We start from the raw sequence: 14,592 nt of genomic DNA on the forward strand, positions 1-14,592 counted from the left end.
TGTTTTTTCTTCTTTCTCTAGTTCCTTTAAGTGTAAGGTTAGATTGTTTATTTGAGATTTTTCTTGTTTCTTGAGGTAGGCTTGTACAGCCATAAACTTCCCTCTTAGGACTGCTTTTGCCGCATCCCATAGGTTTTGGATCATCGTGTTTTCATTGTCATTTGTCTCTAGGTATTTTTTTATTTCCTCTTTGATTTCTTCAGTGATCTCTTGGTTATTTTGTAACGTATTGTTTAGCCTGCATATGTTTGTGTTTTTTATGTTTTTTTCATATAATTCATTTCTAATCTTATAATGTTGTGGTCAGAAAAGATGCTTGATATGATTTCAATTTTCTTAAATTTAATGAGGCTTGATTTGTGACCAAAGATGTGATCTATCCTGGAAAATGTTCCATGCTCACTTGAGAAGAAAGTGTAATCTGCTGTTTTTGGATGGAACGTCCTATAAATATCAATTAAATCTATCTGGTCTGTTGTGTCATTTAAAGCTTCTGTTTCCTTATTTATTTTCATTTTGGATGATCTGTCCATTGGTGTAAGTGAGGTGTTAAAGTCCACTTTGTTTCTATTTCATTTATTTCTGCTCTGATCTTTATGATTTCTTTCCTTCTGCTAACTTTGGGTTTTGTTTTTTCTTCTTTCTCTAGTTCCTTTAAGTGTAAGGTTAGATTGTTTATTTGAGATTTTTCTTGTTTCTTGAGGTAGGCTTGTACAGCCATAAACTTCCCTCTTAGGACTGCTTTTGCCGCATCCCATAGGTTTTGGATCATCGTGTTTTCATTGTCATTTGTCTCTAGGTATTTTTTTATTTCCTCTTTGATTTCTTCAGTGATCTCTTGGTTATTTTGTAACGTATTGTTTAGCCTGCATATGTTTGTGTTTTTTATGTTTTTTTCATATAATTCATTTCTAATCTTATAATGTTGTGGTCAGAAAAGATGCTTGATATGATTTCAATTTTCTTAAATTTAATGAGGCTTGATTTGTGACCAAAGATGTGATCTATCCTGGAAAATGTTCCATGCTCACTTGAGAAGAAAGTGTAATCTGCTGTTTTTGGATGGAACGTCCTATAAATATCAATTAAATCTATCTGGTCTATTGTGTCATTTAAAGCTTCTGTTTCCTTATTTATTTTCATTTTGGATGATCTGTCCATTGGTGTAAGTGAGGTGTTAAAGTCCCCCACTATTATTGTGTTACTGTCTATTTCCTCTTTTATAGCTGTTAGCAGTTGCCTTATGTATTGAGGTTCTCCTGTGTTGGGTGCATATATATTTATAATTGTTATATCTTCCTCTTGGACTGATCCCTTGATCATTATGTAGTGTATTTCCTTGTCTCTTGTAACATTCTTTATTTTAATGTCTATTTTTTCTCATATGGGTATTGCTACTCCAGCTTTCATTTGATTTAAATTTGAATGGAATATCTTTTTCCATCCTCTCACTTTCAGTGTGTATGTGTCCCTAGGTCTGAAGTGGGTCCCTTGTAGACAGCATATATATAGGTCTTGTTTTATGTATCCACTCAGTCAATCTGTGTCTTTTGGTTGGGTCATTTAATCCATTTACATTCAAGCTTATTATTGATATGAATGTTCCTATTACTATTTTCTTAATTGTTTTGGGTTTGTTTTTCTGGGTCTTTTTCTTCTCTTGTGTTTCCTGCTTATAGAAGTTCCTTTAGCATTTGTTGTAGAGCTGGTTTGGTGGTGCTGAATTCTCTTAGCTTTTGCTTGTCTGTAAAGCTTTTAATTTCTCCATCGAATCTGAATGAGATCCTTGCTGGTTAGAGTTCTCTTGTTATGGGAGTTCCCTTGTACGTTATTTGTCGTTTTTCCCTTGCTGCTTTCAATAATTTTTCTTTGTCTTTAATTTTTGCCAATTTGATTACTATGTTTCTCGGTGTGTTTCTCCTTGGGTGTATCCTGTATGGGACTCTGCGCTTCCTGGACTTAGGTGACTATTTCCTTTCCCATGTTAAGGAAGTTTTTGACTATAATCTCTTAAAATATTTTCTCGGTTCCTTTCTCTCTCTCTACTCCTTCTGGGACCCCTATAATGCGAATATTTTTGCGTTTAATGTTGTCCCAGAGTCTCTTAGGCTGTCTTCATTTCTTTTCATTCTTTTTTCTTTATTCTGTTCCGCATCAATGAGTTCCACCATTTTGTCTTCCAGGTTACTTATACGTTCTTCTGCCTTAGTTATTCTGCTATTGATTCCTTCTAGTGTATTTTTCATTTCAGTTATTGTATTGTTCATCTCTGTTTGTTTGTTCTTTAATTCTTCTAGGTCTTTGTTAAACATTTCCTGCATCTTCTCGATTTTTGCCTCCATTCTTTTTCCGAAGACCTGGATCATCTTCACTCTTATTATTCTGAATTCTTTTTCTGGAAGGTTGCCTATCTCCACTTCATTTAGTTGTTTTTCTGGGGTTTTATCTTGTTCCTTCATCTGGTACATAGCCCTCTGCCTTTTCATCTTGTCTATCTTTCTGTGAATGTGGTTTTTGTTCCACAGGCTACAGGATTGTAGTTCTTCTTGCTTCTGCTTTCTGCCCTCTGGTGGATGAGGCTATCTATGAGGCTTGTGCAAGTTTCCTGATGGGACGGACTGGTGGTGGGTAGAGCTGGCTGTTGCTCTGGTGGGCAGAGCTCAGTAAAACTTTAATCCACTTGACTGCTGATCGATTCGGCTGGGTTCCCTCCCTGTTGGTTGTTTGGCGTGAGGTGACCCAACACTGCAGCCTATCTGGGCTCTTTGGTGAGGCTAATGGCGGACTCTGGGAGGGCTCATGCCAAGGAGTACTTCCGATAACTTCTGCTGCCCGTTTCCCTGTCCTTATGGTGGGACAGAGCCACCCCCCGCCTCTGCAGGAGACCCTCCAACACTGGCAGGTAGGTCTAGTTCAGTCTCCCCTGGCGTCACTGCTCCTTCCCCTGGGTCCCGATGCACACACTACTTTGTGTGTGCCCTCCAAGAGTGGAGTCTCTGTTTCCCCCAGTCCTGTCGAAGTCCTGCAATCAAATCCACACTAGCAGGTAGGTCTGTTTCAGTCTCCTATGGGGTCACTGCTCCTTCCCCTGGGTCCCGATGCACACACTGCTTTGTGTGTGCCCTCCAAGAGTGGAGTCTGTTTTCCCCAGTCCTGTCAAAGTCCTGCAATCAAATCCCATTAGCCTTCAAAGTCTGATTCTCTAGGAATTCTTCCTCCCATTGCTGGACCCCCAGGTTGGGAAGCCTGACGTGGGGCTCAGAACCTTCACTGTAGTGGGTGGACTTCTGTGGTATAAGTGTTCTCCAGTTTGTGAGTCACCCACCCAGCAGTTATGGGATTTGGTTTTATTGTGATTGTGCCCCTCCTACCATCTCATTGCTACTTCTCCTTTGTCTTTGGATGTGGGGTATCTTTTTTGGTGAGTTCCAGTGTATTCCTGTTGATGCTTGTTCAGCAGTTAGTTGTGATTCTGGTGTTCTTGCAGGAGGGAGTGAGAGCATGTCCTTCTACTCTGCCATCTTGAACCAATCTGAATCTTTCTTATTTTTTAATATATTTTTTAATGATTGTGAAATTGCTTTATCCCACCAATTTTGATAGTCCTGTTCAGTTATAAGTATGTTTAAATTTTCATCATTTTTTTAAACATATGAATTATTTAAAAGTTTGTTTTAAAATTTCCACATTTAAAAGACATTTTGGGGGTTTCTCTTTTCAATATTGATTTCTAATATTACATTATGGTTATAGATTGTGGTTTGAATGACATTTATTTTTAGATATTTATTGAGCCTTACTTCCTTTACTAATGCATCATAAGTTTTATGAACATTTTATTGGATTTAAAAACATTCTTTGCAGTTTGAGTGCAAAGTTACACACACAAACATATACATACATGTGTGATTGCTGTAATTTTTTAAGATGCTTGTTTGACTTAACACAGTCCCTATTCAATGAGTCTGCAATCCTCCTGAGTAGTACCAAGGACCTTAAAATGTTTATCTCTTTCTAACCCCTCCCATTATTTTCCATATTATTTGTATCTAAGGTTTCATTTATACCTTGTTTTTAAGTTCCCCAATTGTGAGCATTCTCTCTCTCTCTTTTTGTTACAGTGACAGTTTGGATCCACTCACATATTTACCAATTTCTTTGTTTAGTATTATTTTTTTCATTCATTTCCTTTCATCCAGGGACAGTTTCTTTCTAGGGTTCCTTTATGGAAAAATCTTTTAGTTTTTTTTTTTGTTTGTTTTTTACTAAAAATGTCTTTATTTTGTCTTCTCTCTGGAAAGATAGTTTAGTTTGGTATAGAATTCTAGGTTTTTGGTTATTTTGCTTGAAAAATTTGAAGATATTATTCCATTGGCTTTGGGCCTCTATTTTCACTGATGTCATTTTAAAAATTCTTTTCCAATATGGTTTACTACAGGTTATTGAATATAGTTCCCTGTGGTATACAGTAGGACCTGTTGTTTATCCATTATAATTCGATGTTTAATAGTTTGCATCTGCTAATCCCAAACTCCCAATCCTTCCCTCCCCCACCCCCCTCCCCCTTGGCAACCACAAATCTGTTCTCTATGTCTGTGAATCTGTTTCTGTTTCGTAGATATGTTCATTTGTGTTGTATTTTAGTTTCCACATATAAGTCATATCATATGGTATTTATCTTTCTCTTTCTGACTTACTTCGCTTAGTATGATAATCTCTAGGTCCATCCATGTTGCTGCAAATGGCATTATTTCGTTCTTTTTTATGGCTGAGTAATGGTCCATTGTATATATATGTACCACATCTTCTTTATCCATTCATCTGTTGATGACCATTTAGATTGCTTCCACGTCTTGGCTGTTGTAAATAGTGCTGCTGTGAACATTGGGGTGCATATACACTGGTGTCATTTTTACTCTCTTAATTTTGAAGCATTTGAGAAAAAAATAAATACTATATGATATTATATGATATTAAAATATAATGAGATCATTCATTATTAAGAACAGACTGTGCTTCATTGAAAAAAATAAACTGCTATAAATATTCTATGTGGAAAGCATCATGACATTCTTAGATGAATGTCCTAAAAGGAACTGTTCCTTTTTGGCACTCATTTTGCCTGTATATTATGCTTAATTATAAACATGCTTATATATTTATTATATGTTAATTTTAAAACGTAATTTCCTTTATTATAAACATTATTACAAAGTTTACAAATATTGATTCAAGACTACGTTGTACAAGTTTTAGATTTTGAAATTTGTGTGCCAACCAAATCATACTATAAAAAGTTAAACTGTATTATATACACAAAAAAACAGAGGAAGATATCTTCTGTAGCATCTATACAGAGAACCTTATTCTAAGGATTATCAATCTCTTCTTTATACTGTAAAAAGAAAAAAGTAAATCTGTATTTCATAATTTGATATCTTAGAGAAGAAATTTAAGGCAAATGCTAATGTCATACATACATATTGAAACAATGCAGTTTTGCACACAGTATATACTTCTGCACAATCATTCTTAAGACTTCTAATGATTTCACTGTTATAGTAAGACAACTAGTTTTAAAGTGTGGTGAAATTTCCTAGCCTAGCCCAAAGCTAAGAAATATATAGCACAAAGACTCTTAAAATCTGTTTTGCCTTGTGCCTTTATATAATTATTTTGATATTTGTCTCTTTTTCCTTGCCAGGAAGTTGGGGTTGTTTTTTTTTGGCGGGGGGCTTATGTTCCTGAACTTTAAACTACTGTATGAAAAAATCAAAGACATTAAACCTAAAGTTATCCAAGTCTGTGTGCATTTATTTCTTATGAAGACACTATTTCCTTCTGAAACAGAATCAGTATGATATGTAGTTTTTGTCTTATAATTGTCTTGATTGATTTACTTCAATAGTTTCTTTCATTTGTTCCTCAGTCACTGAGTTGTACACTTATACTATCTTTCAGAATACTTTGAAATTCAAAGCTTTTGATCAGAAGCATAAGATTTATTTTCAATAGTCCTTTTATCACTAATAGAAGTGTTCATTGTATCGAGTAATGTCTCATTCTCCATTTTTATATAATCTTGTGTATTACAGCATACATATTAATACTTATATTCTATAATCACTTGAATCATTATTATAATATAACCACTATTAATGTATGTTGTCTTTAACCTACAGTGCCTCCACATTTATAATCATTGTTTTTCCCACGTTTGTTGTAGGAAAATTAATAGCATAGTAAATAAATAGTTTAGTCAATTTACAGGTTAATTGTTTGAATGAACTTCAACTTCATAATTTTTAGTGAAGGTCCAGATCAGAAAAGGTCCTGGGAACTGTGAGTGATTATGTAAATTGATTGTTTTAAGAATAGCAGTGCTAGTAGCTACATAGGTGATTATCATGTGAATATATAGGAATGACATCTAAAGTTTTATGGCCTTAATTGCATTGAAAGGGTGGAATTACAGAATAAATGCTGTAGAAAGAATGAAATTTCTTTTGTTAAGGTCTGTATATTCTGACATTCCTGGGGAATCAGAAATACTTAAAAGCACGTGAAGGAATATGGCAAACAACACATCATGCCAAAAAAGTTTGCTGTTTTCTTTTTCCTTATTACCTTTGAATCTGATTCTGGTAAATCTTCTGATATACTTCTTTTCTCTCCTTTCTTTCTCTTCCCCTTATACCATCCCCCAGGAATAGCAAATGAAACCTTGACAAGAGTTCACTGTAGGAAATTGTTTCACAGGGACCATTAAAATTTATTTTTAATTTATCTCTTGTAAGAGTTGTAAATAACCTGTTAAAAAGTTTTGCCTTTTTAAAATAGTGGAACTTTTTCCTAAATTAATGGAGTTTATAATGACACTATTTTTGATCTGATTTCTACCCTTGCCTTATTCATTGATATAACGTTTATTTAAGAACTGTATTCCTGACAGGCTTTGTATAATTTTTCCCCCCAACACTGTATTAGGATAAATTTCAAACACAAAGTAAAACTGAAAGAATTTTACATTGAACATCAAATACTCACCAGCTAGATTCTACCACTAACATTGACTAGATTTGCTTATCTCATGCCTATGTGTCTATTCACCTGTCTATTCTCCCATTAAATCCATGTCATTTTAGATGCATTTCAAAGTAAACTGTAGAAATCATTACCCTTTCCCCTAAATACTTCAGTGAATGTATTATTAACTAGAGTTTAAAACTATATTTGTTTAGTTTTTTCTTTTAATTTAAAATTCACACACATTAAATTCACAAGTCTTAATGTAATATTCATAGTTTTGACAAATGTACATCTTTGTCACTCAAATTCCTATTAAGATGTAGAATATAAACATAACCTCAGAAAAGTTCCTTCATGTCCCAACCCAGTTGATACTTTCTCTAGCCACTCACCCACATAGGCAACCACGGTTCTGAGTTTTAAAAATCCATTGATTAATTTTTCCTGTTCTAGAGCTTCAGTATGAACTCTTCTAAAAACAACACTCCAGTTACTGTGCAGAGAACAGATTATAGGAGAACAAAAGTGGAATCATGCTTGATGTATTTTTACAAATAGAACACATCACTCAGGGTGCTTGCAGATTAGACTTCAGTATTTCTAAATCATTGCAGGTGAAGAAACACTGTTCTTTTAAAGCTTCCTGAATTTCTTTTCTGTAGCTCTAAGAGTAGAAGCTGCAGTTTATTTTGGGGGTAAGCTCATTCACTCTCCATTTTGGAAAGAACCATCTTGAGGAGGGCTTTGAGTTAGGTATCAATTCATTTTTATTGAGAGAAGTGTTTTTTCTTATGAAATAAGGAAGAGAATAGGTACTACCAATCTTGTAGCAGCACAGGAACTAAACAGGAAAATGGACTTAAGAGGGCCCACGTGAAGGTGAATGGCTAATAGATACCAAGAGCAGTAATATTTAATATTGATTTATTTTTCTTACTGATCATAATCCCTTTATATTATTTTTAAACCTAAGCAAAGGTTTTCAATATAGTGGTCTTTTGAATGTGGATATTTATGAGGCTTTATGTCTGTTCTTTTTTTTTGAAGTCAATATTATATTAGATAAGAATGACTTCAATATGATATACATGATGATAAGATTAACAACAGCCATTAAGAGGTACAAAGTACCAGTTATAAAATAAATAAGTCATAGGGATGTAATATACAGCACAGTGGATATAGTCAATATTTTATAGTAACTTTGTATGGTTTATGTCTATTATTTGTGGGCAAAATGTGCTGTTGAGAGTTTAAACAACACAGAGGCGTACAAGATTACCAGAGAGGAATGATGGAAAAGTTTAGAACAGTAGTCTGACATAAAAATGAAAACCAGAAACTAGGAAAATATAAACGTTCCTAGAAGGAAGGGAGAGGAAGGAAGTAGATGGAGGAGGGGAAAGGATAAGAAGGAGAAGGAAATAGGGAAAAGAAAGAGAAAAAAAGGAAGAGAGAGAAAGAAGAGAAAGGAGAGAGTAGAGAGCAGAGAGGAGAGAGATTTATCTTGAGGAAAAGCCATACGCTCTATATGGCCCCAATTGGCTGAGCTGCAAACACCTAGAAACACTGCCAACAAGACAGTGTTCAGAAGGTTTACATGAATATTCTGTATTGAAAAGAATGGGAGTTCCATCTTTGGACTTACAAGCAGGTAAGTTTTCTTGACAATGGGTTCTATGACTTCGTCTCAGAATACAAAAGACCTGATCTGGTCTCACATTGATGATATCACATGTCAAGTCCTTTCACATTTTCCATAGATGCAGGTGTCAGCTCAGGACTTTCTTCACAGCTTCTTTCAGCTTCTTATTCCTCAGGCTGTAAATGATGGGGTTCAACATCGGGGTTACCACTCCACAAGACAGCCCAATGATCTCATCAGAAATGTTTGTGTCCTTTGACTTGGGCTTCATGTACATAAATAAGGCTGAACCATAGAATAAGATGACCACAGTCAGGTGGGCCAAACAGGTAGAAAAGGCTTTTTTTCTCCCTTCAGCAGAATTAATTCTCAGGATGGAAGAGAGGATGAAAACATAGGAGACGAAGATTAACAGCAGAGGAATCATCAATAGAATAATACTTGCCACTGTCATGATAAGCGCATTGATGGTGATATCTGAGCAGATGAGTTTAAGAAGGGCCAGGATCTCACAGGTAAGGTGGTCAGTGATGTTATTCCCACAGAAAGGCAACACCATTGTCAGGACTGTTTGCACTAAGGAGTTCAGACAGCCTATGATCCAAGACCACGTAGCCATGTGCACATACAGCACCCTGTTCATGATGATGGGGTACCTCAGTGGGTTGCAAATGGCCACACTGATCATAGGCCGTCACAGCCAGGAGGACACACCCAATGGATCCCAACCCAAGGGAGACAACCATCTGAAGAACACAGCCAATGAAAGAGATGGATTTTCTCTCAGACGTAAGTATGATGAGCATTAGAAGAATGGATGATGTGTAACAGATGTCTAAGAATGAGACGTTCCCAAGGAAGAAGTACATGGGGGTATGGAGGCGAGAATCCAATATGCTGATGATAATGAGGAGGCTATTTTCCAGGAGGATTATCATGTACATGATGAGGCAGAGCATGAACAGGCGAAACTGGAGCTCTGGATATTGGGAAAGTCCCACCAAAAGAATTCGGTCACAGCTGAGTCATTCCCTATCTCTGTGTGTCCATGTCACTCACCTTCAGGGTTTAGAAAAGGACATGACTCAGGGAAATTTGAATTTTTGATGCATATTTATCAAATCACTTTCACTTTCATTATGTTGTATTATTCTTAGAATAGCTCCTGGAATCAGCAGGGATGGGGTATTATCTTAACTTTGTCAACGATGAAACAGGCACTGAGAGATCAATACTGTTGAGGCTCACACAGCAGCAGAGCCTTGGAATTGTGCAGGAAATTTCTAGCCTTCTAATTAAATACAATGTAAAGACGAACTACTTTCAAATATGGATACATAAGAATCACTTTATGAATGACTATTTTGAAATAAAACTGCATTCTAATGAAGGTGGATTTAATTTAAAATATCATATAGATTTCTGTACCATACCACGTACCCTGAATATGACTATCTTAAGTTCCTTAACTTTTTTTAGTCTCAGCTTGATCAGCTACTACTATCAGCTAGTAAAATGGTGGGAAAACTATGTCTTCGGCAGTTTGTTGTGAGAATTAAATTAGATAACATGTTAAGTGTCAGACACAGGAAGGTCGTTCCATGTGTCATCTGAAATTATACATGGCATGGGACTTCCCTGGTGGTCCAGTGGTTAAGAATCCACCATCCAATATGGGGGACATGGGTTCAGTCCCTGGTCAGGGAACTAAGATCCCACATGCTGTGGGGCGGCTAAGCCTGCACACTGCAACTACTGAGCCTGTGCGCTCTGGAGCCCGTGCGCCACAACTAGAGAGAAGCCCGTGCACCGCAACCAGAGAAGCCCATGTCGCAATGAAGAGCCCGCGCGCCTCCACGAAGATCCCGTGTGCTGCAACTAAGGCCTGATGCAGCCAAATTTAAAAAAAAGAAAAATACATGGCATAATGGAATACAATATAATAAAATATATAATACAATATAACAATATTAAGTATATGCTCCTAAATATAAATTATAATTTTTAAGTTTACTTGACTGACCCATAAGGAAAAAAAACTTTCATTTTCTTTTTTAATTTTAGGGTAAGGGGATTGAACTTTGGGACCATAACTGATGAAACATGAACATTTTGTGATCCAAGAGGTAATCTGACTCAGACTCTTAACTGGATAGATGGGGGACATTTTTCCAGTTAAGAGCATGAGAGTCAGGGCCTGAGATCTGCCCTCTTTAGTATAAGTCACTTAGTACTATCTTCCTTCCTAAATTTTTTTGGGTAATTTTCCAATGCTCTATTTTCTCTATTCTTCTGAAGGCACTACTGATATCCTCAATGCTCTGAAATGGCCATGCTGAATTTCTTTTAGTCTCCTCCAAACACTACACTCTTTCTTCTTTATGCATTTGTACCTAATGCTTTCTTAAGCTGGAAGGGCTTCTCCTAACTTAGATATTTTCTTTCCTAGGAAAACTTTCTTACCTCCTGTCATATATGTGCTATCACAGAACCCTGTGGTTTCGGCTCTGCTAGCATTTATTGAACACATACTTATACAATGTGATATGTAATAGGGATCTCATTGTGAGTATTAGACTTTCAAAATAGACACTGGCTGCAGAATGCTTATGATAGTTATTTTGAAGTTTAAAGGAACAAATAATTTATGTGCTATACAACATGTTCCAATATAAAAAAGTTATAGAACACTTTGCAAATTATTTTATCTAAGTAAAATTGCCCCAAACTGTCAAATAGAGAATAAAATTATGATCAATCCCATTTATGATTATGTGTGCAAAGAATAAAAAGTATATCCAAACTGAATGCTAAAATGATGTCATTTATTTTTATTAATGCATGGAATTCCAAATTAATGCTTAGTAAGCTATAAATATGTGAAATAGGTAACAGAAATAAAATAGTCATCTAACTAGATGCCCAAAAGCAATGATAGAGTACAGCATCCATTCTTGATAAAACCTCTTACTAATCTAGACCTAGGAGACTAAATAATTGAGATGAAGATGATCTCTTTTTACTACTGGTCAAACATAGTTCCAGATGGTGAGATACTGAAGATATTTCCCTAAAAGTCATTCAAATATGCATTATCATTATTATTTAACATTTTCCTTGAAAGATCCAACAATAGAATAAAAACACAAACTTAAATGACATTGCATGTAATATCATATTTCAAGTTCAATCATGTTTTAACAGAGGCTATAGTTTTTTCCTCTTGAATGCTGAAATTCTGGCATGTAAGGGTTATGGTGTACACACAAGAAGAAGTGATATCACAAATACAAATTTTAGTTCGGGGGGAGAGTTAAGGACAAGGGACAATGCTCATGATATAATAGTACATGAAAAAAAGTTTCCTAACAAATGGTTGCAATTTTTTGTATATATATGTATATATGTGTGTGTACATATATATGTATATGTATATATATGTATGTGTATATGTATGTATACATGTGTGTGTTTTCCTAGAAAAGGTAATATCTAAGTTAGAAGCCCTTCCAGCACTGAAGAGACTACTCCCATATGTTAACTGTGGTTTTCTCTGGAATATGGGATTTGAGGCATTAATAATTTTCTTTGGGTTCTTTGTATTTTTCCAAATAAGTATCAATTAACCTATATTTTATAATTATAAATATCAGAAATAATATTTTCCAGTTTTTCTTGGAAGGGAATAGTGGCAAGGATGCTCAGAACTTTGGCCCCAGTTTTCTCTAAAACTCAAGTAGGAAGTGAAACATTCAATGGACAGGAAATTGGAGAGAGGCTTTATGTGGCTTTATATTACATAGACTAATTTAATGTCCTTTAGTGTTCTGATTCAGTTAATCAGTTTCACACATATATCCACCATCAGCAGATATACTGACACAGCCTCAATTATTGCAAAATGATTCTAGAACCCACCATTTAGAATGTGACCAACCTTAGCAGTGCAGATAGGATGCACTATAAAGTACACAACAGTATCACACAAGAAAAAGAAAGAGGAAATCTTAGTAGGTAGGAGGGAGCATGGGCAACATCAGAGGCTTCTGTTACCTATGCTTTTTGCTTTCTGCCACTTTACCAAAGAGATAGAATTTCAGTTTCTTGTATCTCCACATTTTGTTCATCTCTCTTCAAAGGCTCGGTCCTTAAATTGGTTCTCACCATTGGGCATCACCTATAGAAAGAACACAAACTCTGCCTGAGAATATGGATCATTAAGCATTCACCCTTCTCCCCATGTTTACCAACAGGAGTGAGTAGTAGTTTGTAAAGCACGTGTACATACCCACATTCCCCAATTTTAATCCAAGGAATTTTTTTGAAGCACGCTCACCATGGAAGATTTCCTCAAGAGGAAATTTTCAGCACTAAATATTGCATCCTATATCCTGTTTCATCCAGTTTTTTTGTACTATTTATAAAGCACCTTTGTTCTTCACATATGACAGATCTCTGGCAGGAGATCCTGAATGCTTGTCCAAGTAAATGGCCCTCTAGGAGCCCTATAGGGAGTTGATAATAAGCAATACTGGGGGAGTCAGAATTAAGTCCTCTTCTCCTTTTCCTATGTGGTCTTGAGAATTCTGAGGGTTTTTTTTTTTTTTTTAACTAACACTGCTGTGTGGATACCAAGTGCAGTTCTTTGCTGTTGAGAACACAGCTGAAGCTTCAAGCTTTTACCTTGTAGAAGCCTCTATCTGAGCAATAGGCTCACTTTGGGGATTGATTAGAACATGCTATCCTGCATATTCTAATCATTTATAGGGCTGTGCCATGGAAGCCTACTGTGCTCCAGTTCTCTTACCTCTTTGTTCTTATTGCTAGTGAGGTATTTTTATGGAGAACTGTGTTTTAATTGAAAGAGCAGTTGTTTTGAAGTCCGGGGACTAAGAGCTCAGTCTTGACGCTATGGCAAACCTTGAGCAAGACAGTTAACGTGATGTAAAACGTAACGGTACTTTTGAGGGTTGTTGTGAGGATTAACAAAACATATCTGGAAGATCATGGTATAGATGGAGTACATAATACATGTTAGTTTAATCTGAACTCCAAGGCTGCTATGTTTCATTTACTAAGATAAAGAGAAACAGCTAATTTAAAGTGATGTTCATGAGTATCCAAGACATTTCCTTCACGCAGCATACCTTACTTCCCATGATTTTTTCCGCAGTTTTATTCAAAACTTTTTAAACAAAACAAGTCATTCAGAATGCCTAGTTCCTATTTTTTCTCTCCTTCCTGAAAATGACTCTTCCCTACTCACCTCTGGTCTGTTTCATTTACATGTCAGTAATAGGGTCCTGAGATTTTCCACTTAAGATAGGTACAATGGTTTATTGGGATTACAGTCTTCAAAACAAGGAAGCTGTTTTAGGGACAGACATGGATATCTTTATTTTTCTCCCGTGTTTCACTAACTTTTTCTGTGTACATACGGAAGTCACTGTAGCTATTCCTCCTTAGATTAGTTCAAATCTTAGTCCTCTTTTCTTGAGCTGTAGTCATGCTATTAGAACCAGTTCCAGATGACTGCTGGTAGTGGTGAGGGGGGCAGACCAAAAATAAAGCTTTCATCCCCAATAGAAATTCATGTTATAAATTTGTATCAATAATAAGTCAACCTGCCACATAAGTACTTTCTAACCACTGGGCCCTAAATATTGTCAGAGGTTGTACCAGTGTCTCTGGTGTCAGTTTAAATACTCCTTCGTTTTCCTCGAAGACACCATAATCCCAGAAGTGATTTAAAGTTGAATCTTTAAATCTTGCTGAAGATAGTAACTTTTAGATATGTTAGAGATAACGTCTCAAAGACCTAAATTATACCTTACTTATTATTAAATAGCAACTTTTCTTTCTTCTTTGAATTACTTTTCCTCTGTTTATATAAATAATACACACTCGTAGAAAATTTG

General features: G+C 35.7%; 1 protein-coding gene and 1 long non-coding RNA gene across 2 annotated transcripts in view; one reads left to right on the plus strand and one right to left on the minus strand.

The window, feature by feature from the left end:
* Positions 1-14,592, plus strand: part of LOC114486857 (uncharacterized) — a 38,219-nt gene that overhangs the window by 8,249 nt on the left and 15,378 nt on the right. The gene's annotated exons all lie outside the window — the stretch shown is intronic.
* LOC102982813 (olfactory receptor 13D1) lies at positions 8,516-9,633 on the minus strand. Its single transcript, XM_028493743.2, is given in 2 exon segments — positions 8,516-9,354; positions 9,356-9,633. Coding segments are annotated over 2 exon segments (831 nt in total). The 3' UTR covers positions 8,516-8,801.

This window comes from Physeter macrocephalus, chromosome 9, assembly GCF_002837175.3.
Source record: "Physeter macrocephalus isolate SW-GA chromosome 9, ASM283717v5, whole genome shotgun sequence".
In the NCBI taxonomy this organism is placed as follows: domain Eukaryota; kingdom Metazoa; phylum Chordata; class Mammalia; order Artiodactyla; family Physeteridae; genus Physeter; species Physeter macrocephalus.